Below are 26,469 nucleotides of genomic sequence, written 5' to 3' on the forward strand. Positions count from 1 at the left end.
CTGATCAATACCTACCAATATTATCATAAATCGTTTCTTTCGTGACAAACTTACAAACATACAAAAAGTAACATTACAAGGAAAATTTAATTAAAACATATTTGCAGTGTTTACCACGAAATGGGCTCGCGTCAGCGTAATGCCGACCCAAGTGTCAGCGCTGATCTTCCGGCGAGTCCATTTGTGGGCCACGATCGCAGCTGTACGGCACGGCCTCGTAAAACTAAACGCATCCAGTTGCGGCGACTGACAGGGTATGACAGACTATAACTATGACGGGGATATAACTAGTGCATAAAACGACCCATTTCATCCTAGGCAATTATCGATAGGTCGAGGATAAAATGGGGCATTTATGCCCGAGTTACATACTCTGCTTTTCACTTCGATTGCAAGGAAAACATCCAGAAATATCAAATTATTAAGTTATTTTACAGTATTTATTTTATTTATTAAATCGTACTCGGGCCGGTGGGGGCCCGCCGGTTTTTCTGACTTGAAAAAAAATATATGGTTGTCTGTAAAGTCGGTTTACGGGTGATAATTTTGCGTGATAACGTCATAAGAAAACATTGCTGAAAAGGCCGTAACGTTACCATGGAGATGTGTCCACAACGTTACCATCGAGTTGTGTCCACAACGTTACCATGGAGATCTGTCCATAACGTTACCATGGAGATCTGTCCACAACGTGAAACTTTTTCGTGCATGCTACCGGTGTTCATCGATTTATAAGACGACGAAAGAGACAACCATACTTTTTTGACAAGCATCAATTTGTGTCATATAAATATCTATAGGTTATAAACCTAAATAAAGAAAAACTCATAGATTTCTCAAATTTATTTTTTTGAAATTTGAGATACAACTCATTTCGACTAAAAATCACCAGTTTTTTCGAAAGCAAAAACCAGAAGGTTTTTTGTGTTTTTCAATGTATTGTCCAATGTTTATGTTATGATGCTAAATAAATGTATTTTCTTTTTTTTCCTTTCAAAAAAGAAAGCAAAAATTAAGGTACGTAGGTAAAAAGAACATTATAGACATAATAAAAAAGTATAGCTATTGAGTAGTTACATTTTCTCAAATATAAAAAGTGCAGGACTTATTATTTTTTAAATAACGCCCACTTTATGCTTTGATACAGAAATGCGCAGTAAAGTAAAATTAAGTTTTATTTTATTTGCATAAAATAATTATCGCTGGCCTTCACTTAATAATTAAAACTTGAATAATAGTAGGTATTATATTATCTACTAAAGTATTATAAAATAGTCATTGTATGAAAACATTAAAATTACATAAACTTATTTACTTAACTAATTTTCTTTGACATTGACACTTAAAGCTTTTAATTTTAGGCTTAAAACGTTTCGATTTGATATAATAAAGCCATTTAAATTATCAATAGTACAAAAAGTCATAGATTTTACAATACTCTGCTATACCACTAAAACTGTCTAAATACGAAAATTCTTTCTAATTCTTTCAAAACTTCACAATCATTTTTTATTGTATAAAACATAAGCCTTCTTTGGCTTTGCCATAATATGATAAAATACAAAGTGAAAAGGCCAGAAGTTTAACAATTTTCTTTTAATTTCTATTTTTTTCTCACAAAATTTTGATTAATATTATTTTAACAATTTTTTATGAAGCAGAAACGTCTGCGAGCGTTACTCCAAATTATTAAAATAAAATAAAAATTGAAAAATGCACACCTCCGGCAGGACTCGAACCTGCGACCATTGGAACACCGGTCCAATCGCTTCTGCCAACTTGCACACACATAGTAGGCCTCCGTGGCTCAATTGGCAGAAGCGATTGGACCGGTGTTCCAATGGTCGCAGGTTCGAGTCCTGCCGGAGGTGTAATATTTTACATTTTTCCTTTAATTGTCATAATTTTACTTATATTGGCTCAAACAATTTTACTTAAACTAATCAAGTCTTAAAAACCGCTTTAGTGACAACCCTCATTGCTTACCACAACCAAAGCGGTATACACAAAAGATATTTATTTCAACAAAATGTATGGAGTTTCTATACGGTGGCTAAAAAATAAGTGCATTCCCGGTTGCCAGGGAGGTTTTGGGATTATACTGAGCAATTTTTACTATGGGACCAACCCCGAAATCGCGAAAAAAAATTTAGCTGTCTCATACATTTTGGCTGGTCCATTTTCTATGGGAGGGTTTTTTTTTTTGCGATTGCGTGGTTGGTCCCATAGTAAAAGTTGCTCAGTATAGTCCCAAAACCTCCCTGACAACGGGAAAGCACTTATTTTTAGCCACCCTGTATACACAATTATTACTATTTATATTTTAATCACCTAACTACTTTTATCAGCGTGTTAAACGTGGGTTCCTGTCCCTTGACCATTACCTGTAAAAAAAGTTATCATTAATATACATAAAAAAAACATGTCAAATTCTTTAGTTCAGTACAAAAATATTTATGTTATTTTCAACGATAACATACAATATCTTTTAAAGTTCCTTTTACACGGGACGACACAACAAGAACTAGATAATATTAAACAAATCGACTAACGTAACAAAGTTTACAAAGTAATAAATGCAAATACAAAACCATTTAGTTTCAAAATACACATGGCGTATTACATTTCCGTGGTCACCGTGGGCACAAAGGAAAGTCCGATGTCGAGAAAGAGATCGTTCGTACCAAAGATAGATCATCATCATCATCATCACTTAAAGAGCTTTGCTCTTGTCGGTGGAGTAATTGCCAGTCATTTCTTTCCTGAGCCAGTCTTTTGATTTGCTCGTACGATGCATTCTCTTTTACTTGGCTCAGATATGTGATTCTAGGCTTTCCACTACCTCTCGTATTTTCAATTTTTCCTTCCAGGATGTTAAGAAAAAGTTGTCGTTTCGTATTAGGTGTCCTAACATCTTGCCTCTCCTATTCCTTATGGTATTTAATAAGCTTCGCCTTTCTCCTACCATATTCAAAAGCTCTTCATTCGTCTTTCAAAGATAGATATTACTCTGTAATATATGGATACAGTCTAAGGAAAAAACGTGCCTCGAAAATCAAGAAAATTTGATTCTCGATCAGATGGCGCCACTACCTTTGGCCTACTCTCGTATAGAGGGCGTTGACGGTTTTGTTTATTATTTAACAATTTTAACGCATATCAGAGAAAGAACATGGGTCAAAATCATATAAAAATAATTAATGCAAATAATCAAATCATTTATCCATATTTAAGTACATTTTATCGTATTTTTATAAATCTTCATTTTTAGTTTTAAAGTGTGTCGATAGATGGCAGTGAATTTACTGTGGTTACAAAATTTACTATGACAGTACCGCTCTATCCTATTATATCCTCTGATTTCAAAATACGCATGGCATATTACATTTCCGTGGTCACGGACAAAAAAAAACACATCCATTCCATAGACTAAAGAAAATCGTCCAATGTCGAGAATGAAATCGTTTCTACTAACCAAAGGCCTGACACTCTTTGATAGAGAAAGATAGTCTTATTGCGATTCCTATAAGAGGAAAGAGAAAATAGTGCCATGCTTTGTCCTTATCACCGACCGGGTGACATCATAGGTAGGAGGCGATGGCGAAATACCGACATTTATAAGAGTGAAAGAGAAAAAATCCTATGCTGCCCAAATTTTATACATATGAATATTCTTTCTCTTACCCCCGGTCGCTCGGTGGCGCGTCTATAACTACTTGTATATATATATTATGTCTATGGTACTAACGTAACTAGGATAATCCTCCCTTTTAAATTATAGCAAAAATTGTAAAATAAAAATATTGATGCGACGAATTTACGAAAAATAATACCTGTGCACAAACTTAATACTCCTTTACTAATCCCAGACCGAGGTCTCGGCCCACAATACCACTTTGTGGCATTTGGTGTCGAGACACTGGGGCCGTGGGGTCCAAGCGCAAAAGTTCTTTTTAAAGAACTTAGCAAAAAGCTCGTCGACGCAACCGGTGACCAGAGAGCTGGCGGCTTTCTCTCGCAGCGCATAAGTATTGCCATTCAGCGAGGGAATGCTGCCAGCATCTTTGGCACAATGCCGCGGGGGCCTTATTTATAGGTAGATGTTTTTTAATTAAGAGTAGTTTTGTTTTTTAATTTTTATTATTTATAAGTTGTTATTCTTTGTTTACAGATTAAATTTCTCAATCCCAGACGAATAAATCTTAATAACAAGTTTATTCTATTAGGCATTAAATTTTAATGATATTATAAATCCACAAAACGCTTTATTGCTGTCTCGTCAAAACTGTAATTTTATTAAAACGCTTTTCGTATCAGTTTTATTACTGATGATAAAAATGTTATTCTAAGTTTTAAGTATATACAGGGTGAAATAGAAGTTGTGACCTGAACGTAAGGAGTTTGTAACTGTTAAAATGTAGTGGATTTGTGAACGGTAGACGTCCCGGACACGTGACACCACCATTTTCAAAAAAACGCAACTGAATCCACAAATAAATATTTATTTGGGATGATGAATGTTAAATTTTATAAAAAAAATTAGTTATACTATAGATAGAAAACGAGCAATTTATGACAGTTAATTGGAGAAGTACCTACTAGAAAATGGAAATTATTAAAACGTAAAACCTCAATGTTTCAAAATTTAAGTTGTTTTTACTTCCTAAATAAAAAAATGGTATCATTCGAATCCATACATTTTCTAGTAATTACGTACAGTCGCCATCAGATATATCGGAGCGCCCGAGGTGATCAAAATGTCTGAACACGCACTCTAACGCCTTGACAATAGAGGCGTGTTCAGATATTTGTGAGCGTCTCGGGCGCTCCGATATATCTGATTGCGACTGTACATAAACTCAATATTTTTTCACGGTCAAAATAACAATTTTCTTGTTTCGATAATTGTTCGGAAGTAGGATATTTATGAATGCATTTATTCACACAAAACAATAAAAATGTGCACACTACATTAAAAAAAATACAGAAATTGTGAAAATCTTAAAAAATAATATAGTTACATGTAAAAAATCTGCAACGTAGGCTTCGTCTGGTGGCTACAAATGCAAATCAGCACCATGCTTCATCCCAAAAATACCAATGATAATATCCGCAACAGGCCTCGTCATTTTTTTATATTAATATTTATTATTCTTAGAAAAAGCTTAAAATACATATATCAGGTAATATAGACGACCTGCATTCAGAGAAATCGCATGGTGAAATTGTTGCGAATTTGACTCAATTTTATATCGTTTACTTTAGGTATGTCGTTTCTAGCAGTAAATGTCGTTAAGAGTAGAAAGTAATTATTTAAGTGCCTACTTCATTAAAGTTTAAAAGTTTCGGTGACTAAGGATAGCCCAGTAATAATTGATTTTTGAGTATTGGCTCCAGCGATACAGTTAAGGTTGCGGCTTCAAGGTCCCAGTCCAGGCAATTGCTTTACAATAAGAACTGTATTTTTTACCTTTGGCAGTAATCTGATTAGACTGGAAGTTCCCTTGGCTCGTCGGTGGCAGAATGTATAAGCCCGTCTGAGGTGACACCCGTGGGACCTGCAGAAAAATAATAAATAAAAAAGTGAACCCGAAGGCCGAGCCGTTGATAGCCTAGCACTAAGAACGTGCGACTTTCCATCGTGCGGGTTTAAAACCCACAGGCATGTTCTGATTTTAATAATAGGTTAAGAATTAGGGGTTATCCATTAATTACGTAACAGGTTCACGGGAGAGGGGGTCAAGAAAATGTGATATATGGTGACAAGGGGGAGGGTCAGTTACAATTTTTATTTATTTATTTAATCTTGCACATTTGATTTGCACAAAAGAAAACCTTACAGTACAAAAGGCGGACTTAATGCCATAAGGCATTCTCTACCAGTCAACCTTATTTTGTGACGTTACTTTAACTTGATCTGTAACCAAGTCCCCCCCGATCCCGAATCCCGATTTTAAATGTGATTTAATATGTGTTGATCTATAACCGTAAATCCTTTTGATTTTTTTTATTCATTGTACAGTTGCAATGATAAATCGTTTTAATTCGTGTAAGTTTTATTCCTAATCAATTTTGGGTTGTACAGTGTCTAATATTGCTTTTATAAAAATATTTTTATATCTAATAATAATTGGATTTGTAATTGTTTTAATTGAAGGGTGGAGGGGATTGCTAAATGTGACCAGGTGTGGTAAGGAGGGGGGGCCTGCCAGGCTTGTACCAATATTTTTCTCAGAACTTATGTTCGACATATCATTTGATAATTTAACAGCTATCCTTAACTTCACAGAATCACTTTATTGTACAAAAAAAGGTTCACATAAAATTTAGGTACAAAGGCGAACTTATCCCTATAAGGGATGTCTTCCAGCTAACCTTAAACTTTATTGCAAAATCCAATTAAATTCAACTTCACATCAAAGTATGCCTTATTATCTTTACAATTAAGAGAGATAATAGCGTCAAAGGTCCTTGCCTTACTACATTAAATATTATAAAAGGGTATAAGTACGTAGTTAAAATCCACTTCCAGATCACTTCTCACTAGATGAAGAGAACTACGCATACAGTTATTAGTATTTTTATTACAACCACATAATGAATCACGGCGTAAGTTTGAGTTCAATAAAACGAATTCGAGTAGCAACGTACAGTAAGCTGGGTGCGTAGCCAACATGCCAATCGGTCCGTAGCGAATGAAACGCAACTGTCACTGTCGCACTAATATGGAAGAGTAATAGAGAGACACACATCGTTCCGTTATCGTAGCGCAACAGATTATCACCTTGGCTAGTCACCCTGCAAAGATAACTAATTGATCAGTCCATGTGGTAGATATGTTTGGCGGAAAAACCTTAACACATCTATAATTCCCGCCATACACTGACAGACTTTTCACAGATAGATCTGCATCGTACATCACGTCTGTGCGTAGGTATAATCCTACCTTTGCCGACTTTGCCTTTGGCGACTAGCACATGTCATTAACACACACACACACATAATATTGCTTGTAAAAGTTGTATTGTTTAAAAGCTTTGCCGAAATGGGTCCTAGGACATACTAATGTGAATTACAGACAAAGGTTAACACGAATGTAGGGGATCCAATATAGTGTGCAGCTACAGTAAAATGGAACCGTAATGAATGTACCGCAGCTGCGAGCGTTCGAAAATATGTTCTAATGCGGAGTCTACCGGAAGTAATCGGCGTTAAATTCACAAGGAAAAAAAGAGGAAAAATGCGGAAACATTCTCGGTATATCCTTTGACGTCGCCTTTGAACTTAATTTCTTTATAAAAGTATTTTTAATAGCGTTAATTCTTATTTTCCTTCACTGGCTTGTTTCAACCTTTTTTTAAAGCAAATTAGCGAGGGTTACAGTTTTCCCTTAAACAAAAATTGTTTTAAGGGTTCCGTTATTCCGTACCCAAAGGGTAAAAACGAGACCCTATTACTAAGACTCCGCTGTCCGTCTGTCCGTCACCAGGCTGTGTCATGAACCGTGACAGCTAGACAGTTGAAATTTTCACAGATTATATATTTCTGTTGCCGCTATGACAAAAACAAAAAACAGAATAAAATAAATATTTAAATATTCCCATAAAACAAACGTGATTTTTTTGCCGTTTTTTGCGTAACGGTACGTGTAGTGTATAGCGTCTCGAGCGCTTACGTCATGGTGACGTCACTGACAGTTAGGGTCAGTCGATGACAGACCGCGGGCAGGGCAGGTTGTATATCACGTTGTGTCTGCGTAGACGAGCCGTTGGAAATACATTACATCGTATGATTTACCGTGGTAAATACAGTACGGAACCCTTCGTGCGCGAGTCCAACTCTCACTTGGTTTTTTGCCCAAACTGAAATGAAAACCTTCGCTTAATGTGGACTTACTTGGGGCTGTGCCGAGCTATTAACAGATGAAGATGATGCCATAGAACTCGTCAGCGGTTTAGAAGAAGCTGTTGATGATGGCGACGTCCCTGATGTTGCTGTGAAAGAAAATGTTGTTGAAAAAAAAACAGTAGAAATATAGTTTTTTTACCATTTTAAACCAATAATAATTTCAATAATTTAATTGTTGATTTTTAATTTCTAAGTTTGTTGAAAAACGACTATCATCTTAGCCCCCCTTCTTATTGAAACCCTAATTCCATTTTTCTGGTTTTATTTTTTGGTGGTCTCCATAATTATTATTCTAATTTGATACTTAGTAACTAAATTATTTTATCAAAAAAATCACATGCGGTAAAAGTTATTATCGCTAATTGTAATTTTCTTTCAAGGGGCAACTAAAGGGGCCCAGTGACTATCAGTCCGCCGGACGATATCGGCCTGTCAGTTAGAACATAAATTTGACAGTTCCGAACAACTGACAGGCCGATATCGTCCGGCGGACTGATAGTCAGTGGGCCCCTTAACAGTTAGTTACTCATCGTGACAATACTAAAGGGGCCCACTGACTATCAGTCCGCCGGGCGATATCGGCCTGTCAGTTGTTCGGAACTGTCAAATTTTTGTTCTAACTGACAGGCCGATATCGTCCGGCGGACTGATAGTCAGTGGGCTCCTTAACAAACCGTTGCGTTGTTTTATCACAGAGTTCCTATGTCCACTTCCGATCTCCATCATCAGATCAGCTCGATGGTACCATGATATTGCATTGTCAAAGTATAGTAGGACGTGTTTGACAATCATTATCCAAACAACAATATAGCTGTCGCTGCTAAATATCGTAACTAAAGAGTCCTTAAAAGTACCTGTGCCTATTTTTAGGGTTCCGATAGCTGCCACTGCTAAATATCGTAACTAAAGAGTCCTTAAAAGTACCTGTGCCTATTTTTAGGGTTCCGATAGCTGTCACTGCGAAATATCGTAACTAAAGAGTCCTTAAAAGTACCTATGCCTATTTTTAGGGTTCCGATAGCTGCCACTGCTAAATATCGTAACTAAAGAGTCCTTAAATAAAAGTACCTGTGCCTATTTTTAGGGTTCCTTACCCAAAGGGTAGAAACGGGACCCTATTACTAAGACTCCGCTGTCCGTCTGTCCGTCTGACCGTCCGTCTGTCCGTCTGTCCGTCTGTCCGTCTGTCCGTCTGTCCGTCTGTCCGTCTGTCCGTCTGTCCGTCTGTCCGTCTGTCCGTCTGTCCGTCTGTCCGTCTGTCCGTCTGTCCGTCTGTCCGTCTGTCCGTCTGTACGTCTGTCCGTCTGTCTGTCACCAGGCTGTATCTCATGAACCATGATAGCTAGACAGTTGAAATTTTCACAGATGATGTTTTTTTGTTGCCGCTTTAACAACAAATACTAAAAAGTACGGAACCCTTGGTGCGCGAGTCCGACTCGCATTTGGCCGGTTTTTATTTCAAACCCAAGTTGCTACTATATTGCCCCGAGATTACCGACGACTAATAACATACATCATTTGTGCCCAGGACACCATTTAAGCTCAAGGTACCCCAATTGACCCTAATAAAATAGTTGGGAAGTTACCTGGGGTAAATTAGTCCTAGCGGTACGGTCGCGGGTTGTTACTATAACTTGGCATAAATAGGTCGATTAACTAAAACCTATTACCTAAGTTTTTTGACGGTTTTTGAAATTAAAAAATTAGATATTAAATCACATTTACAATCGGGTCTATCGCGAATTTATTTTGTTACATTTATTTATCGACTCACTGGATTGAGCTTCATAAAACAAAAGTTGTGTCCACGGCCATTATTATCCTCGAGTTGTGTGAGAAGCGATTGAAATCAAGAAGCAACCCAGAAATTTTAACAGGGAAGATGGATTTAACTTATCGGCAACTTGGGGACCAGTGATCCAGAAGTTAAAGCCAAGGGATCTTCGGATGTGTGCGTGGAAGTTGTGAGTGTTGCGTGTCGGACTATTGACAATAATTAACATTTATGTGTAAATGTGTTGTCTACCCCAAACTTTTTCATATACTTGTCGTCGGGTAGTCACACAAGTCTCTGTTTTGACATTTTGCTGGGACGTCACCGTCAGTTAGCTGCGATCACTATCAGTGAAACCTGTGTCGAAACGTCGGTAAATAAAGGTAACAAAATAAATTCGCGATAGACCCGATTGTAAATGTGATTTAATATGTGTTCAGCGCGAATGTTTTAAATGTTAATTAGAATCTTAAGAAAATTATTTTGATTAAAAAATACATAATACCTATGTGTACTTTTGTGGACTATTGTATAGGATTGGCAGTTTTTAAAGTACCTACAGCTTTTTATTCTCTTCACATTTTGCATGTTACTCAAAAATTTTGGCTTTTCAAAACATAAATGTTGACAAGTAAAATATAGGAATGCACTCAACTAATCAGTGCTAAAGCAAAGCATGCCAAAAGTTAAACGTATTTCTATTTCTCAATAGACACAATCCAAAGATACTTAAATAGATTTTTTTTTAGAAGGGGGCAAAGTTGATGTTTAACCTCTCGTGCTAATATTACCTACCTGAGCAAGCGAAAGATTTCAAAATTGAACCAGGTAGCAAGTGGTTCAAAAAACCGAGTCGGACCCGCCCACCGAGGGTTCCGTACTTTTTAGTATTTGTTGTTATAGCGGCACCAGAAATACATCATCTGTAAAAATTTCAACTGTCTAGCTATCACGGTTCATGAGATACAGCCTGGTGACAGACAGACAGACGGACAGACGGACAGGCGGCCAGACGGATAGACGGACAGCGGAGTCTTAGTAATAGGGTCCCGTTTTGGGTACGGAACCCTAAAAATGAAATCTTAAGCGTTGCGAGGGTTTAAGGCACGAGGGTTAAACATTTTTTTTACCTAGTGATACAAAAATTTTCACCGAACCGACACAAGGAAAATACTAAATCTAAATTATCAAATAAAATCAAAGCAAATCGATTCAAAATGAATGTTATTAAATATTTATCATTCAAAATCATATTTTTTTTTTTATGACAAATTTTATTTAAAAGTAAATTCTACCAGCAAACATAAGAACGCAAGTCTTTTTAGCTTTATTATCAGGTTTTGAACAATCAAGAGAGCCTTTACCAGCAGCAGCAGACTGCTGGTGTGGTGAAAAATAATATATTAGCTATGTCTCAAAAACGCCCTAGCTCAAAGAATTAAGACCCAAACCAACCGATCAAGACCAATAAAAAAAAACTTACCGGGTAAGGGTAGATTATTCCTAACGGAGTAGTATGGCGGCGGTGCGGGGGTGGCGGCCGGATTTGCTGTGTTCACTTGCGGAACGTATGCTGGAGGAAAAAATATTTGAAAATTAATTTTTAATATACATAGTTACAGATTTTGCTACAGAACATCACTAACCTTTTTTATCCAATTCATTTTCTACACGTAACTTTTTAGCATTTTGTGCAGTGTTAATACACTGTTATAAATTTATTAATTTGGACTTTTTTTTTAACCTGTACCGATTTTAAGTCAAATATCTGCCCCTCAAATGCTACAAAATTAGGTAAGTACTGAGAATAATGTCTTTCTTATGGCGTTATTAGCACACTGACTGTTAGAGAATGCCTTTTGGTATTAAGTTTAGTTCTGGTTCTTCTTTTGTGCAATAAACATGTAATATATAAATAAACACAAACTTGCTAGGTTTTCTGAATGTATACTTACAAATGGGACCGCTTCCTCTTAAATACGGATTGCCGTATGTCGCGGCGTATCTGACGTCCACGCCGCCGCTTAAAGCTCCTTGATTAGCCATCGGGATAACTGTTAACAAAAACACCTTTTAAGTTTGCACTTTTTTTTTATACCACGTCGGTGGCAAACAAGCATACGGCCCGCCTGATGGTAAGCAGTTACCGTAGCCTATGGACGCCTGCAACACCAGAGATATTACATGCGCGTTGCCGACCCTTTAAAAACCTGTACCCTCCTTTTTTCAAGAACCCCATACTGTAGCCCCTCGGAAAAACCTCGACAGGGAGTTCATTACACAGCCAAAGCGTCCGCGGGAGGAAATTCCTCTTAAACCGCACAGTTCTGTAAATGTACAGTCAGCAACAATATTAGCTTAGTACCCACGCATACATATATGTTTACATTTGCTGACTATATATATAAAAACATATTTGAACGCGCTTTTATATTCCTGAGATCGATTCGAAATTTTTGAAATTACGCTTTTTATGTTAGAACTAACTTTCTTGGTATTTTTGATAATCAAAATCTTTGGCTGGGAATTGTAAAATTGCATTTAAGTGAAATTTGAGGATCATAATGTTTATAGTTTTCTCTTTTATTTGTGACTAGATACGTTACATAATGAAAACTCAACTATCTATACAAAAACTGTCCTACTTTTAGATTGTCTGTCAACCTTTTTTCTGGGTTAAATTATCCATGTTGGTTAACGTTTCGCTTTCCAACGACCAATTAAGAAAAAAAGGAATCAAAATTTAATTCTAAATTTAAAACTTCGGCTTTTTTTCGGATATCATACCATTCATACCAATAGAAGCTGAGAAGTTAAGTAAAACTTACCATCAGGTCCAACCAGCCCTCCCAACCTTCCGCAGCTAGCTTGCCTGTTCAAAGACCCACACTGAACTGGGTATTCTGTACTTCTAGAGAACGATCCTGTCAGACTGTCAGGCTGAGGTGGGGCGTAGTCTCTGGAATAGTCTACGTAGGGCACGTAGCCATTACTCTGTCCACCCTGGAAAAGTAATCAAAATTAATGACTGTGATTAAGGTTTCACTAAGAAGAAGATTAAGGGGAAAGCCTAACTGCTGGACGTTGCGAAGAATGACGTGCGTGTTTTTTATGAGGCAAACCAGCCTGATGTTAAGCAGCCATAGCAGTGTATGGGTGATTGCAATTCTAGTGGTTACGCGCGTATTCCCGACCCTACAAGCTTACAAGGATACCTACCAAAAACCGTGCGAAGACGAGGAGGAAAAATCGGCAACTACCGAAAATTATTGGGATTAGGATTCCAAGAGCGGAATCCGGATTCTTTTAGGATGTTACCAGCTCTAAGATTAGGACCAGCTAGGATATTATTCTATTGCCTGGCGTCCGTTGGCTCGTTGGGTGGACGACATTCGGAAGACTGCGGGTCACTTCTGGATGAGATTGGCTTAGGACCGGGATAAGTGGCGTACTCGAAGAGAGGCCTATGCTCAGCAGTGGGCGATAGAAGGCTGATATGATGATGAGGATATTATTCTTGATGTTCTTTTAAATCTTACCTTGAAATTTAAATGACTGATAGCCTGATTGAAGTCCCCGCTGTATCGCTGGTACTTCATCAACTCATTGTCAATGCCAGGGTCAGGTATAGACACTGGGCCTGCCAGTGGTAGACCTAGGTTTGTTGTCAGCTGGAGGTTTGAATGGAACTCTGTGTCAGATCCGTTTGATGCGTCCTGTAAACATTTGAAAGGTTAATTCTTTCTTGGACATTGCTAGTTACCTTTCTACAATAGTTAAGAAATGTCATTTTCGTGGTTCATATTTACAACTCATTGAATACCTCGTTTAGGGATAGCAAGAAATGAGTTGGTAATTTTTCTAAGACAAAACACTCGCCCACAAGTAATCCTCTCATCGTTCCTTGTTATCATGACTCATTGTTGTCTATAGCGACATATTGGAGGTGAATCTCCGTGAACTCTTATATCAACAAATTTGCGAGAAGTATCACAAGGCCGAAAAATGTTGCGTAGTCTCGTAAAACCGTCTTTGGGTAGCTCAGCCAACTGTTTAAGTATTATGTATCGCTACTTGCTTATCACTGCCAGTTGTATCTACTACTACTACTGTCTTACCCCCTTTTATGTTTTAATTTCAAAGTAACATTAAATTAAATCGGCTTTCTAACATCTATAGACAGTTTCTTCAATTCCCATTCCTAACAATGTAAATGTATTTGTTATAAAATTTATGTTTTTGTTATGTGTTCGTTTCAGTTGTTTTATTTTTGCTAGTTTTCTTTTTATCTTATTAAGGCGCTATGCGCGTATTATAGTTTTTTTTTATATAAAGGAAGCGATGCGCGACACTCCTCAATCGCATACAAAACACCACGAACACATGCGCCTACTAGTTAACGTTTTCTAGTTGAGGTACTTGTGTGTACAATCTATTCTGGATGCCACGAATGGTTTCTATTTATATTTCTCATATAAAATAGTAGGATCTGTAAGCGACACTAATAGTTTCTATTACACTTACCATTTCACAACTCCCCTCAACCTGCCTCAACTCCATCTTCAAATCACTGATATTAGAACTCCTATCACTGTCTTTAAACGGGTCGACACTATCTTTGATATTAGTGAGGTCTGGCTTCTTGTCCACATCTCTCCTGCGATGGCATAGCATGACGATCAGCATAATTATTAGGATGACTATGATGGCTGAGGAACCGCTGCTTATGATGAGGATTAGGGGGAGAGATTCTGAAAGAAAACATTGAATATAGAGAAGAAATAATAATCAAAATAAAGTAGATAAAGTTTTTGTTGCTATACTTACTGTCAGGTATGAGTCGTATTTCAATACTATCCGAGCCGTACAAATTAGAAACACTGCAGTTGTAAGTACCAAAATGCCTTGCGTCGCTCTCTCTTATTATTAGAGTCGACTTCGTCTTCCCGTCTGTTAGAGTTTCTTCTAAAAATGCGTATTCCTGAAACATAAAATGTATTTAGACAGCAAGAAATTTATTTTTCAAAATCAAAAAAGTTAGGTAATAAGTAGTATTTGGGGACAACTATACAAATTGACTTCACGATGATATACACATATTTACTAGAAAAAAATAGTTTCGCAAAGTTCAAGAAAAGTCGTTATAACCACATAAAAATGTCTTCTAACCATTCTAACCCGGAATAATATGCCACATTCAGTAACTCACGAAATTTCGTGTCATTTAATATAGGTACTTAAAGATTTTGAATTCTCTAAGCCTCATCCTGGCCCTACATCAGGGTGTCTAGCCAAGGTGACAATCTCTTCCATATTAGTGCGACAGTGACAGTTACGTTTCGTTCGCTACAGAGCGTAAGCGACCGATTGGCATGTTGGCTACGCGACCAGGTACATTAAATAAAGCTTAGCATCAACTCAAAACTCCCTTTTGCATACAAACGACTTTTGCATACTTACTGCCTCCAATCAAAACCACGTAACAGTCCCTAGGTGTAGCCTGAGAGGAAGCTTGAAGCGGAGCGTTCGGCGGGGCGTGCAGCGTGGCGTCGGGCTCACAAGTGATTTTGAGCAGCGTGCACTAAGGCCGCTCCTATACGTTTGCATTTGTTTAACATGCACGCCGCACGCCCCGCCCCGCTGGACGCCCAACTCGAGCGTCCACTCGGGCCTTACACTAAAACTTCACTTACCTGGTTATAGAATGAGTTGATCTCGTTCCCTCCGAACGACCATAGCACGTAATCTGGCTTCGGGACAGAGAAGGAGATACATTCTATCCTTACGCTGTCTCCTTCTACGCCGTATTGTGTTTGGTTTGACATTATTTTCGGGGGACCTTTGAAAAATGTAGTTGTTGAAATTACAGTAGGATGGGCTTAAAGTACTTAATAATTTTAGAAATAATTCTTCTACTAAAGGTACTAGAATGATACATATGACATTCTCGGACAAAATACATCATTTTTGTTGGTTGTGCATTTATAGTTATACTTTTCATTGAATATCCATAGTTTAAGATTACTTATCGCTACAAGCTTAGTGTTATTATCAACTAAGCTACACATTTATACTGTAGCGTATCCACATCGCAATAATTGACAAGAAACGGGAACAAGCCCGTTTAAAAACTGCCTCGACTGCCCTGTTACGAAGTTTTGGGTGGAGGTGGCCATTGGGAGAGCGAAATAAAGCTTGGCAACCTGCGCTCCTGGTCTCCGAGTGGCCACGTCTAACCAAATACCTAGCTTTTAGTTTTTACTTAGAGATAAATATTTTTTATATTTTTTAGTTATAATATTATTAATTAATTTAGTACTTAACATAGTTTTTAGGTTTTTTTTATATACTAACACCGTTATGGATCAATGCAGATCTGAAATAAACGATTTTTATTTTTATTTATTAATTTTTAAAAAGCAAATTTACCATATATATGGTTCAAATTCATGAAACAGCCCATTCGGAGACAACACATTTTGTTCTCTTCAAAATACCACCCTGATTGTTCTCTGAATGAGCTGTCACATAAATTTGAACCTTAATACTATCACGATAGTTCGATAGTTGCTTTTTAAGCGACATGGTTACTTTGGCACGTGCTAAAGACCGCTTTTAAAAGAAACAAAGGGCTTTTGTTTAACAGATAATTCATACTATAATACCAACACGCCTTCAAAAATTTTCTTCATAAACACTTATCACTTTAATATTAAAACTAGCATGACAAACTTTTCTCGAAGTTTTCCAACTGGTGGCAAGACTCAAACTTCATGCATACTAACGCATATGCCTCGTGCGGAATACTAAATTATGGCAATTGATCGCTCGATGTATAAACGAAAGTTCTGAAGTGCGATAGGTTAGACAAGCTATTAAGGTTAGGTAAATGCAACATGCAAGACGCCTTTGTAGTCAAGGATGTTACGTTTTGAATATTATTATGTTCGGCATGGATCATTAGAAGTTCGAATACTTTTAATGTCTTTTACCAGCTGAAACCAAATTGTGTCCTAAAGTAGAAAAAGTATATATTTCAAGTCTAAAAACCTAGAAGTTACGAATAGGCACCTACTTGATTACAGAAAAAGTTTGTGTAAATAATTAAATATTGCCATTTTAAGGTATTAACAAACTAGCTAGGTAAGAGAAAAAAAACCGGCCAAGTGCGAGTCGGACTCGCGCACCGAGGGTTCCGTACTTTTCAAAGTTCAAAGTTCAAAGTGTATACACTGTACTGTGTGTGTGTGTACTTTTTAGTATTTTTTGTTATAGCGGCAACAGAAATACATCATCTGTGAAAATTTCAACTGCCTAGCTATCACGGTTCATGAGATACAGCCTGGTGACAGACAGACAGACGGACAGACGGACTGCGGAGTCTTAATAATAGGGTCCCGTTTTTACCCTTTGGGTACGGAACCCTAAAAATCAAATATACTTGTAGTTGCCCAATTTTCTTATCAGAAGCGGCATTTGAGTATTATACATTGATCTCAGTTGTCACTCGCGATAAATTACGCTCGTTATTTTATATTAGTGAAGAGAGATGCAATGCGAATAATGTCGAAATAGTTGACCCGTAAAGGCGCAACCAACTATACGCCAGTTTTACGATTTTGTATTGCGCATTTCCGTCTAAATAAGATCAAATGCCATCTTTGAAGGAATCCGTGTTCAATAACGGCCTAAAATCGAAGCTCGAAGGGATTCCACTAAAACTAAGTTCGTGTCACTAATTTTGGCGATAGACCGCAGTTTCCTTAACAAGTTGTTAAATTGTGTAAATTGTGTTCAACATTCAACCTATGAAGATTGATTCGAAAATTAAATCATATAGTGGTACAATAAGAAAGGAATGGCGAGAACCAGTCAGAACAGAGAGGAATAAAAAAGCCCCCCCCCCCCCCCCCCCGTTGGGCGCCAACGCCAAGGTAAGAGATTGTTCTATTTTTTTTTACTGAAACCTTAAAATATAACAAACTGTTACAATTATCCACTAGCCTATGGGATAACCAACCAGAACAAAATCTTACCTCTAACATAAATCATAGCAGGAACTTCAATCGGCTGATACCCTTCCGTACTGGCCTTACACCAATACTGGCCAGCTGTAGCGGCATTCACTGTGACCGTGAGATTAGAAGATTTACCCGCGAGCTGTAACAATACTGTAAATTAGCAAAACCTTTACTGTAACCACATTATTATGAAATTAAACGGGACTTAATCGGTAATCGCGTCAAACTAAGCTTTAAAAACCGGACATCGTTAGTGTTATAGCTGCTGCAAATGCTTCGTTCAGCTTATGGTTGGGCCGTGTCGTACGGCTGCGATCGTGGCCCAAAATGGTCTCGCCGTAAGATCCGAGCTGACTTTCGGGTCAGCGTTATGCTGAGGCGAGACCATTTTCGTGGTAAACTTTAACGGACACTGATGGGGCTTTCGCGTTCCTGTAGTGCCTCCACCATGTTCGCGGAAGCCAGAATCCCTGACTTCTTCGCAGTGGTACGCGCGCGTATTGCTTCTTTTTGGGAGGGGATGCGCCGCTCGCAAAACACCATCCTTATGTCGGTGTATCGCAATATTAGTTGTCATATGTTTAGGCACTGGCTTTCCGTGCACCAAAACGGGAACAAAAAATAGTGTAATACTATTTTAATTGTTTAACTTTTATTTTAAGTGTTTTGTTTTTAGTTAAGTATTCCTTTTGGCATTGTAACTTTTAAATTGTATGTTGATATGGGTGTACAACTGTACGTGTTGCCTGAAATAAAACTTTATTTATTTATTTATTTTATTTTATTTATTTTAATCCTACCTATTTAATAAATGCTTTAGTTTTAGTTATACTTCTGTATGTAATTTTAGTTTTAAGTTTATCACGAATAAAACATTTGATTCTGATTCTGATTCTGTTATGTGTCGATGGAGTAACATCCCTAGTGTGCAAAACGAAGTGGATAAACAGGATCAAGTGCAGGTAATTTGAAAAACTGGCACAGCTATCTATAAGATGTTGATGTCCACTTTAGATAGTCTTTCCCCGAGACCACAAAGGCATTGTCGTCTTTGAAACGTTGGAGCAATTTTAACGCTTAAATATACCCGATTATGTCCGGTTTAAGTGAAAATCGTGAAAGTTTAAATCTAAACTTGGTATTTTATCTAATAATGCAAAAATGTGTATAACCTCTTTTTTGTATTTTTATGAACAAGTATAGAATTTTTGGGCACATTCGAGTCTAGAAGGCAGTATTTTAATTTTTGCTAAGTTTAGGGTTAAATCAGTGGCCTGCTGTAGGCCAAGTTCACTGTAACAGTAAGTTTATGATTTGTACCCGCTTTGTAAGAATACTGGAGCCCTATTAGGGTCCTCGTTTCATTACGTAGTTAAGGAAGTATATAATAGATATTAGCTTTTATTAAATGGGATTTGTTGAAATGATGGTTCAAATCGTATTTTAAGAAGTTTCTTACAAAAACAGTAGCCGAGTATTCCTTTTTCCTGACCCTAATGTAGGACGTTTTTTTTTAACTTCTGTCCATAATCAACAAGGAGTTAGTGTTTTACAACGTTACGCCGTACGTTGAGAATTGTTTTTCCATGTATACCGGGTGTGGCCTATAACACGAGCAAATAATTAAAACATGGATTGTAAATTGAAAAACGCTGGTTCGATTCCAGCTCTGGATCTTGGAGGCTTTGGTCATTTTTTCCTTGGTATATGACATTTAAAATAGTAGTGTGTCTACTTGAAAAAACACAAATTAAAATATTTTCATAGAAAAACGGCAACGTGCAAACGTGCGGAAAAGTGGTCATTGGTCTGTGACTTTATAAATCATAATAAAGAATCGCTTCCACTGCATAATAAGTTAATAAAGTAAGATGTTAATAGATCTGCAGACAGATCAGATATCTACGACAGGCACTATTTTTGCCTAATTCCCACCAATCTTTGACAGATCTTCCAAACACATCAATTGAACTATTATTACTTACGTATAGAATCGGCACAGAGAACCAGTATTTTGCGCCAATAGTTGCTGCCGTTTTGCGACCAAACCATAGAAGCGGAGCGTGAATCTCGCGACCTAAACGCGTAAGCGCCATGAATTTTACTGCGCTTACGACGTTTTGGTCGCGTGGTACAGGTTGTGAATACGACAATTTCATTGTTTGGTATGTCATCTCTATAGTAATAATAACTCGGTGAACACATCTGATAAACTCTGAATGCATTTTTTTTTTTTACTAGCCTAATTTAGTGTCCAACTGCTGGGCAAAGGCCTCCCCTCGTTTCCTCCACTCGACCCTGTCGTTTGTAGTGTCCCGCCAATCCGGATAAAATGCGTCTAAGTCGTCCCGCCATCTCCTTTTCGGCCTGCCTGCACCCCGGCCAGAACCATCTATGGTGTTCCCTGGGTCCCACTCGGTAACCATTTGGGCCCACCTTTCAGGGTGCATGCGGCGGACATGCCCAGCCCAGTCCTACTTAAGCTTAGCGGTCTGGACACACATGCATTAATGTTTTTAATTAAATTCTACTCACCACAACATGTTCTCCTCTATACACAACCCACTCTATCTTCGGACTCGGATACCCGTCGACGACGCAGGTCAAAGTGGCCGAGGATCCCGTTTCTGCCTCTACGTCTCTTGGTCTTTGGCGGAATGTGGGGCCGTCTGTGGAAAATGCTAGATTTAGATTTCATACATTATAGTATATAAATGTACTGCCTACTACCTAAACTATTGAAAATAAAAGGAAAAAGTTTTTGGAATTTTAGGACCAAAAAAAAGTAACGTTGTTTCATATTAGGCGTTTATTAAGAGACGCGAGATAGAGATGATAATAGGTATCATTATTTAAATAGGGTTTAGATTTAGGCATAGTCTAGTAAACATCAGGACAGAAAAAACGTCATTTGACTCATGCGTTAAAGACGTTTCATTGTTTCATTGTCATCGTAACTGAACACAATCTATAAATAGGTAAGGTAAGAAAGATCTGGTAATACGACAATTTCCAACTTATTGTCGTCGTGCGTTTTTGGACCAAGCCAAAGAGAAATTCAACGTAGTGACGTATCAGGAGCTCAAAACAGCGGCAGAAAGAAGAACGGAGTGGCGGTTACTCCACCGACAAGAGCCAGGCTCTTAAGAGTTATGATGATGTCACGAACGGCGTCGCCAAAGTAGGGAAATCGTTTTAGTGTCGTAGTGTCGATGTGTGTATCAATGTGTGTGGTTCCTTAGGGCAGTCACTTATAAATATGTTGGCGTTATTATTTTAAGGTAGTTCAAGAAAAATATGATTACTGAAATTAGCCTCATGCATGAAGTTTATATTTGAACGAAATATGTTTTATTCGGATGTTTGTTACCGTTATATCATGTTACAAATGCATTTCCGTTTTTAAATTACCATTTAATTACTTACTTAAAATTATAAATAAAAAGTACAAAAATTTGCCCGCGAAAAGCTAGTGAGCGAAACGCTCGAAACGCCACGTGACGTCACGCGTTCGACAGATTAGTGTCATTAGTAGCAAACGTCAGTTGGGCCGCCCAACGTGTGACGTCATCACGCTCTGTCGAATTCGCGCCAAAAATTATGAGCGTTTCAACCGCTCAAAAATTTTCAACATTTTAAATATTTTTTAATAAAATAATGTTAAGGTTTACAAAAGTATTTTTATCATTTCCGGTGTTCCAACGATATAAATTATGAATCCAAAAATAAAAATAAATTCATGCATGGAGCTAATTGACAAGCATCCGGCACAATTCGCAGAGGACAGAACTGATGCTGATGGTGAGAAGCCAATTCGAAACTTCTTCGAAGGAATCACGATCGTAACGAGGGAACGACGGAGGATGAGGATCATTACATTGTATATCAAACTGAGATTCGGTCCAGTTTCGGTCAAAATACGTTGCGGCTGAGGTATTCCATTCGGAGCGGGGCGGAGTAGTACTTATTGCCCGAAACCAAGGGCCTGACACTCTTTGATAGAGAAAGATAGTCTTATTGCGATTCCTATAAGAGGAAAGAGAAAATAGTGCCATGCTTTGTCCTTATCACCGACCGGGTTTTTTTTTCATGGTCGGGTTATGGCAGCATAGGTAGGCGATGGCGAAATACCGAAATATATAAGAGTGAAAGCGAAAAAGGATTATGCTGCCATACATTAACCTGTCAATACATGAATATGTCTTTCTATTACCCCTGGTCGCTCGGTTTCATGTCTATAACTACTATACTATATCAATGCCCGAAACTCTATAAGTTGTCAAATTAGCTGTTGGCAATTTACAGTAAAGATACCACAGACACAAAAACGAAGCGAAAAATTAAAGTCTAGTCGTTAGCTGTTGCTAGTGTTGGTAGGAATTCGAGTATTTAGAGTCTAAATTTGAAGAACTGTACGTTTTCACGAGACTGCACTAAGGTTGACTTGTAGAGAATGCCGTGTGGAATTAAGTCCGCCTTTTGTCACTATAGATTTTTTACTGTGCGATAAAGTTTAAACAAATAAACAAACTTCCCAGTATCAAGGCTCGAGTCGTGTCCTTTATTAAGTCTTTTAAGCGCAAATCAAAAACACTTGAGCGACCGAGTACGTCAACAATTTGGAAGGTATTTTTCTTAGGTCCATTGTATATTTACTTGACCTTGTGGTGAATTTATTTTGCTATTGATATTTGATGATGTTTTTAGGGTTCCGTACCCAAAGGGTAAAAACGGGACCCTATTACTAAGACTCCGCTGTCCGTCTGTCCGTCTGTCCTTCTGTCACCAGGCTGTAACTCATGAACCGTGATAGCTAGACAGTTGAAATTTTCACAGATGATGTATTTCTGTTGCCGCTATAACAACAAATACTAAAAAGTATGGAACCCTCGGTGCGCGAGTCCGACTCGCACTTGGCCGGTTTTTTTTTATCTGTATTGACATTTGTATATCATAAATAGTTGACGAACATAGTATGAATTCGTATAGATTAGCTTAAAATAATATAATGTAATTTCATATTATGAAATAAATAATTCTAAATCTTATCTAAATACTATTAAAGGAAATAAGCGTTATTGTAGGGTATTATTATTTTACACGAAGACGATGCATATTTTTGTTAATACAATGAGTTTCCTGAAAACTTAAGTCTCTACAAAAGACTCCGGGTCTTTAACAAGTTAAAAAGAACTCTAGTTTTGACTTAATATAAGTCTAATAAAAAGAGTCAAGTCTTAAAGCAGAGGACTCAAAGGAGTTGACTTGAGTACAATTCAACACTAGCTGGTGCAATTTAGCACCGACACGAATGTTCCGTGACTAACTGTGGTTATTCTCATTATACTGACTTCCTTAACTGCAATTGTTATATTTCTGCAGTTATGGCCTTAGTTTTTAAAGTTTGAAATAATTATACTGGGAGGATCACTAATAACTAATGGAAATATTATAATTTTAAAGTGAGTGAGAGCATAAAGCAGCGTACTACGTAAGCGAACAACACGCGAACGCGAAGCGAATGATGGTGAATCAATCCTTTGATACCTATAGAAGTGTCCTACGTGGGCGATCTCGTTGCGAACGCTAACGCCGTGGGCCAGTCGCGCCGCGCCGCGCCGCTTCGCTTCGCGTTCGCGAGTTGTTCGCTTACGTAAGACGCAGCGTTAGAATACCCCTCCTGTATTATCCTAATAGTAAGGCTTAATGTATTTTTTATACATTACAATGTACACTCCGTTTCAATCTAATTCTTTGAAAAACCAAATAGAGTGGATTTTTTGTTTCTATGCTTTCTCGATCAAACAAAATTCAACCCAATTTATTTTACAACAATATTCAAAATAAAAATAGGAAAATAAATTATGGGTGCTGTACGAGGTTTATTGAGATTTTACTGATTCATTGCAGGCGAAAAAGGATTTTTTACCTTACTTTTTCATGTCAATTACATTTTCATGACTGTTGTAGGGAAAATAATTAAACTTATTATGTATACCGGTAACAAATGGGCTATGGGACTGGAAGTGATTCCTCAAAGGGATAAGTTCGCCTTTGTACATCTCATTATTGGTACCATGTAATTTTTACTACTACTGGGCAAAGCTAAATTTAATGCTCCGCTTAAAATGTTCATTTCAGACCTCGTATATTTGCTCCTTATTGCTTAAATGCGTATTTGATTAATGATTGCCTAGGCAATGAGATTTAGGTGTCTAGACCTAAAGGTCTAGTCTAGGCTATTGAGATAAGCTTGTTGTCTTAATCAGATTATTCGGATTAAAATCGTTAGATTTAGGTACCTATATCGCTGTTTGGATTATTATCAAATTTTAAGGCCAATTTGATTTGAGAAGCATTTGAAATTATTGTTTTGGAAATTATTGCGAGGCGTTTGAGGTTTATGTGGGTTTAAGCGGTAATTGTGACTTTTAAACCGAACCGAAGGTCGCGGGTTCTAACCCTGGGTCATTTCAAAATATTTAGACCAGGACGGTTTCATTCACTACACGGCACCTCCTCCAGTGCACGGAGTACAACCGCCACGGACACTCGTGCCTGAGGAAGGATTCCCGACGAATCCGAAACATGTCGTTCAAAGCGACTAAAAATAATGAAAAAAACCGTCCTGATCTAAATATAATGAAATTTCACATATACGAAACTAGCGACCCCCCCCCCCGCACGGATTACACAGTCGTAACAAATTGTACACCTAAACCTTCAAGAATCACTCTATTGATAGGTGAAAACCGCATGAATACCCGTTCAGTAGTTTTTGAATTTATCGCGAACATACAGACACACAAACAGACAGACAGACGCGGCGGGGGATTTTGTTTTATAAGGTGTAGTAGTAGTAGGATATCATTTGATATTTTGATATTCATTATAGCAATCACTTTTCGGCGAAGGAAATCATCGCAAACCGGACTGAATCCCAATAAATACATAGTTTGTCAAAAGATTTTGACAGTCCAATTACCATGAAACATTACAACGCGATCTACTTCAGCTGTCAATAACGTAACAAAATGTTATACTACACTAAAGTTCTTAGTACTATTTAGTCCTTAGTATTACCTTTAAACGAGCAATTTTTGTATACAGGATGGCTAAAAAATAAGTGCATTCCTGTTGCCACGGAGGTTTTGGGATTTCAGGGTTGGTCCCATAGTAAAAGTTGCTCGGTATAATCCCAAAAACTCCCTGGCAACGGGAATGCATTTATTTTTTTGCCACCGTGTATATGTATATTATATTTATATATTTCGGGGATTTCGGAAACGGCTGTAACGATTTCGATGAAAATTGCTATATGGGGGTTTTCGGGGGCGAAAAAACGATATAGCTAGTTCTTATCTCTGGAAAAACGCGCATTTTTGTGTTTTTATATGTTTGTATAGCACTTAACAGAGACGAGTGGAAAAAGAGGGGGGAGGCCTTTGCCCAGCAGTGGGAAATAGTAGGCTCTGAATAATAATAATATTTTTTTTCGAGCATAGCAACGTCTCCCAGATATTATTAATAAACTGTGCTCATAATAAACACACTACCGATACAAACTGTACTTAATAACGTTCGACACATTTATAAACTGCAAGACGATGCACTATTTTGTATGTAAGCCATTTGCTACTAGTTTACTTTAAAAAGGACTTATGTTAATACAATATCTACGGCGTTTACGTCGTTTTTACGTTAACCAGATATACCGTTACCTTGCTGAGTAGAAAAGTCGTATGTTCAAATGAGGATACTAGTGACATACAGTCTTTAGTTTTGAGGTTGGGTAAATACACAGTTTAGGTAAAACAGTTTTTGAACTGTAACTATATACTAATTTAAACTTAAACTAAACTTAACTTAAACTAAACTTAAACTAAACTTAACTTAAACTTAAACTAAACTTTTGAAACATTATTATTGGTGTCTATAACCATTTGAGTTCCTTAGGGTCTCTTGCACCATTTACTAACCCATGGTTAACCGGTTAAACCTGGAGCTACCATGGTTACCAGTACAATTTGAACCTCGCAAAATAAGATAAATAAAAAAAACGTTGACATTCTCACTTAGCGGTTTCACTCACGTATTTTTTCACGTACCTAGGCTCTCCGAAACATGTCGCGCAAGTGACTAAAAATACGTGAATGAAACCGCTAAGTTAGTATGTTTCACGATAGTTTAAATTCGGTTGATATTCCCAGTTTTTAAATTAGCATGAAATGTTGACAATGTTCTTTTCCCAAGACGAATTTCTACAGCAAAAGATGGAAGCATGTCTGTGAAAACTCATCTAAAGGTTATATTCGTTTTTTTCACGTCGGTGGTAAACAAGCATACGGCCCGCCTGATGGTAGGCAGTCACCGTAGCCTATAGACGCCTGCAACACCAGAGATATTACATGCGCGTTGCCGACTCTAAAAATTATTTAAATTTATTGGATCGTGATTTCATTGTTGAAAGTTTTGTTTTTAATGTATTTACTAACACATAGCTACAACGATGGTACTAACAATATTGTATTGTTACACACTTTTTTTGAAGAACCCCATACTCTAGCCCCTAGGGAAAACCTCGGCAGGGAGCTTATTCCACAGCCGAAGCGGGAGGCGGAGAAGCGTCCGCGGGAGGCGGGGGGATATTAGTTAAGTTACTGTATCGTATACATATACCGTGGCACCGACCACAGTGTATAATTAACAAGTAACGTAACACGTGAACTTTACAAGGCATTATTAACGTTCTGACCTTTGCATGGG

General features: G+C 37.6%; 1 protein-coding gene and 1 non-coding gene across 2 annotated transcripts in view; one reads left to right on the plus strand and one right to left on the minus strand.

Annotated features, from left to right (window-relative positions):
• The first annotated feature begins 1,796 nt into the window (after window positions 1-1,796).
• Window positions 1,797-1,871, plus strand: Trnat-ggu (transfer RNA threonine (anticodon GGU)). Its single transcript has one exon. It is a non-coding gene; the product is annotated as a tRNA-Thr (tRNA).
• Window positions 1,872-2,230: 359 nt separating this feature from the next.
• LOC134751871 (irregular chiasm C-roughest protein-like) overlaps window positions 2,231-26,469 on the minus strand; it is a 177,258-nt gene continuing 153,019 nt past the window's right edge. Inside the window, exons 11-22 of the mRNA XM_063687396.1 lie at window positions 20,239-20,372; window positions 17,719-17,842; window positions 15,376-15,521; window positions 14,510-14,663; window positions 14,207-14,433; window positions 13,222-13,398; window positions 12,511-12,685; window positions 11,638-11,736; window positions 11,166-11,255; window positions 7,897-7,994; window positions 5,471-5,558; window positions 2,231-2,384 (exon numbers count right to left, since the gene is read on the minus strand). Coding sequence (XP_063543466.1) covers window positions 2,353-2,384; window positions 5,471-5,558; window positions 7,897-7,994; window positions 11,166-11,255; window positions 11,638-11,736; window positions 12,511-12,685; window positions 13,222-13,398; window positions 14,207-14,433; window positions 14,510-14,663; window positions 15,376-15,521; window positions 17,719-17,842; window positions 20,239-20,372 — 1,544 coding nt within the window. The 3' untranslated portion in view covers window positions 2,231-2,352. The remainder of the gene's footprint in view (window positions 2,385-5,470; window positions 5,559-7,896; window positions 7,995-11,165; window positions 11,256-11,637; window positions 11,737-12,510; window positions 12,686-13,221; window positions 13,399-14,206; window positions 14,434-14,509; window positions 14,664-15,375; window positions 15,522-17,718; window positions 17,843-20,238; window positions 20,373-26,469) is intronic.

The sequence above is a fragment of the Cydia strobilella genome, chromosome 23, assembly GCF_947568885.1.
Source record: "Cydia strobilella chromosome 23, ilCydStro3.1, whole genome shotgun sequence".
In the NCBI taxonomy this organism is placed as follows: domain Eukaryota; kingdom Metazoa; phylum Arthropoda; class Insecta; order Lepidoptera; family Tortricidae; genus Cydia; species Cydia strobilella.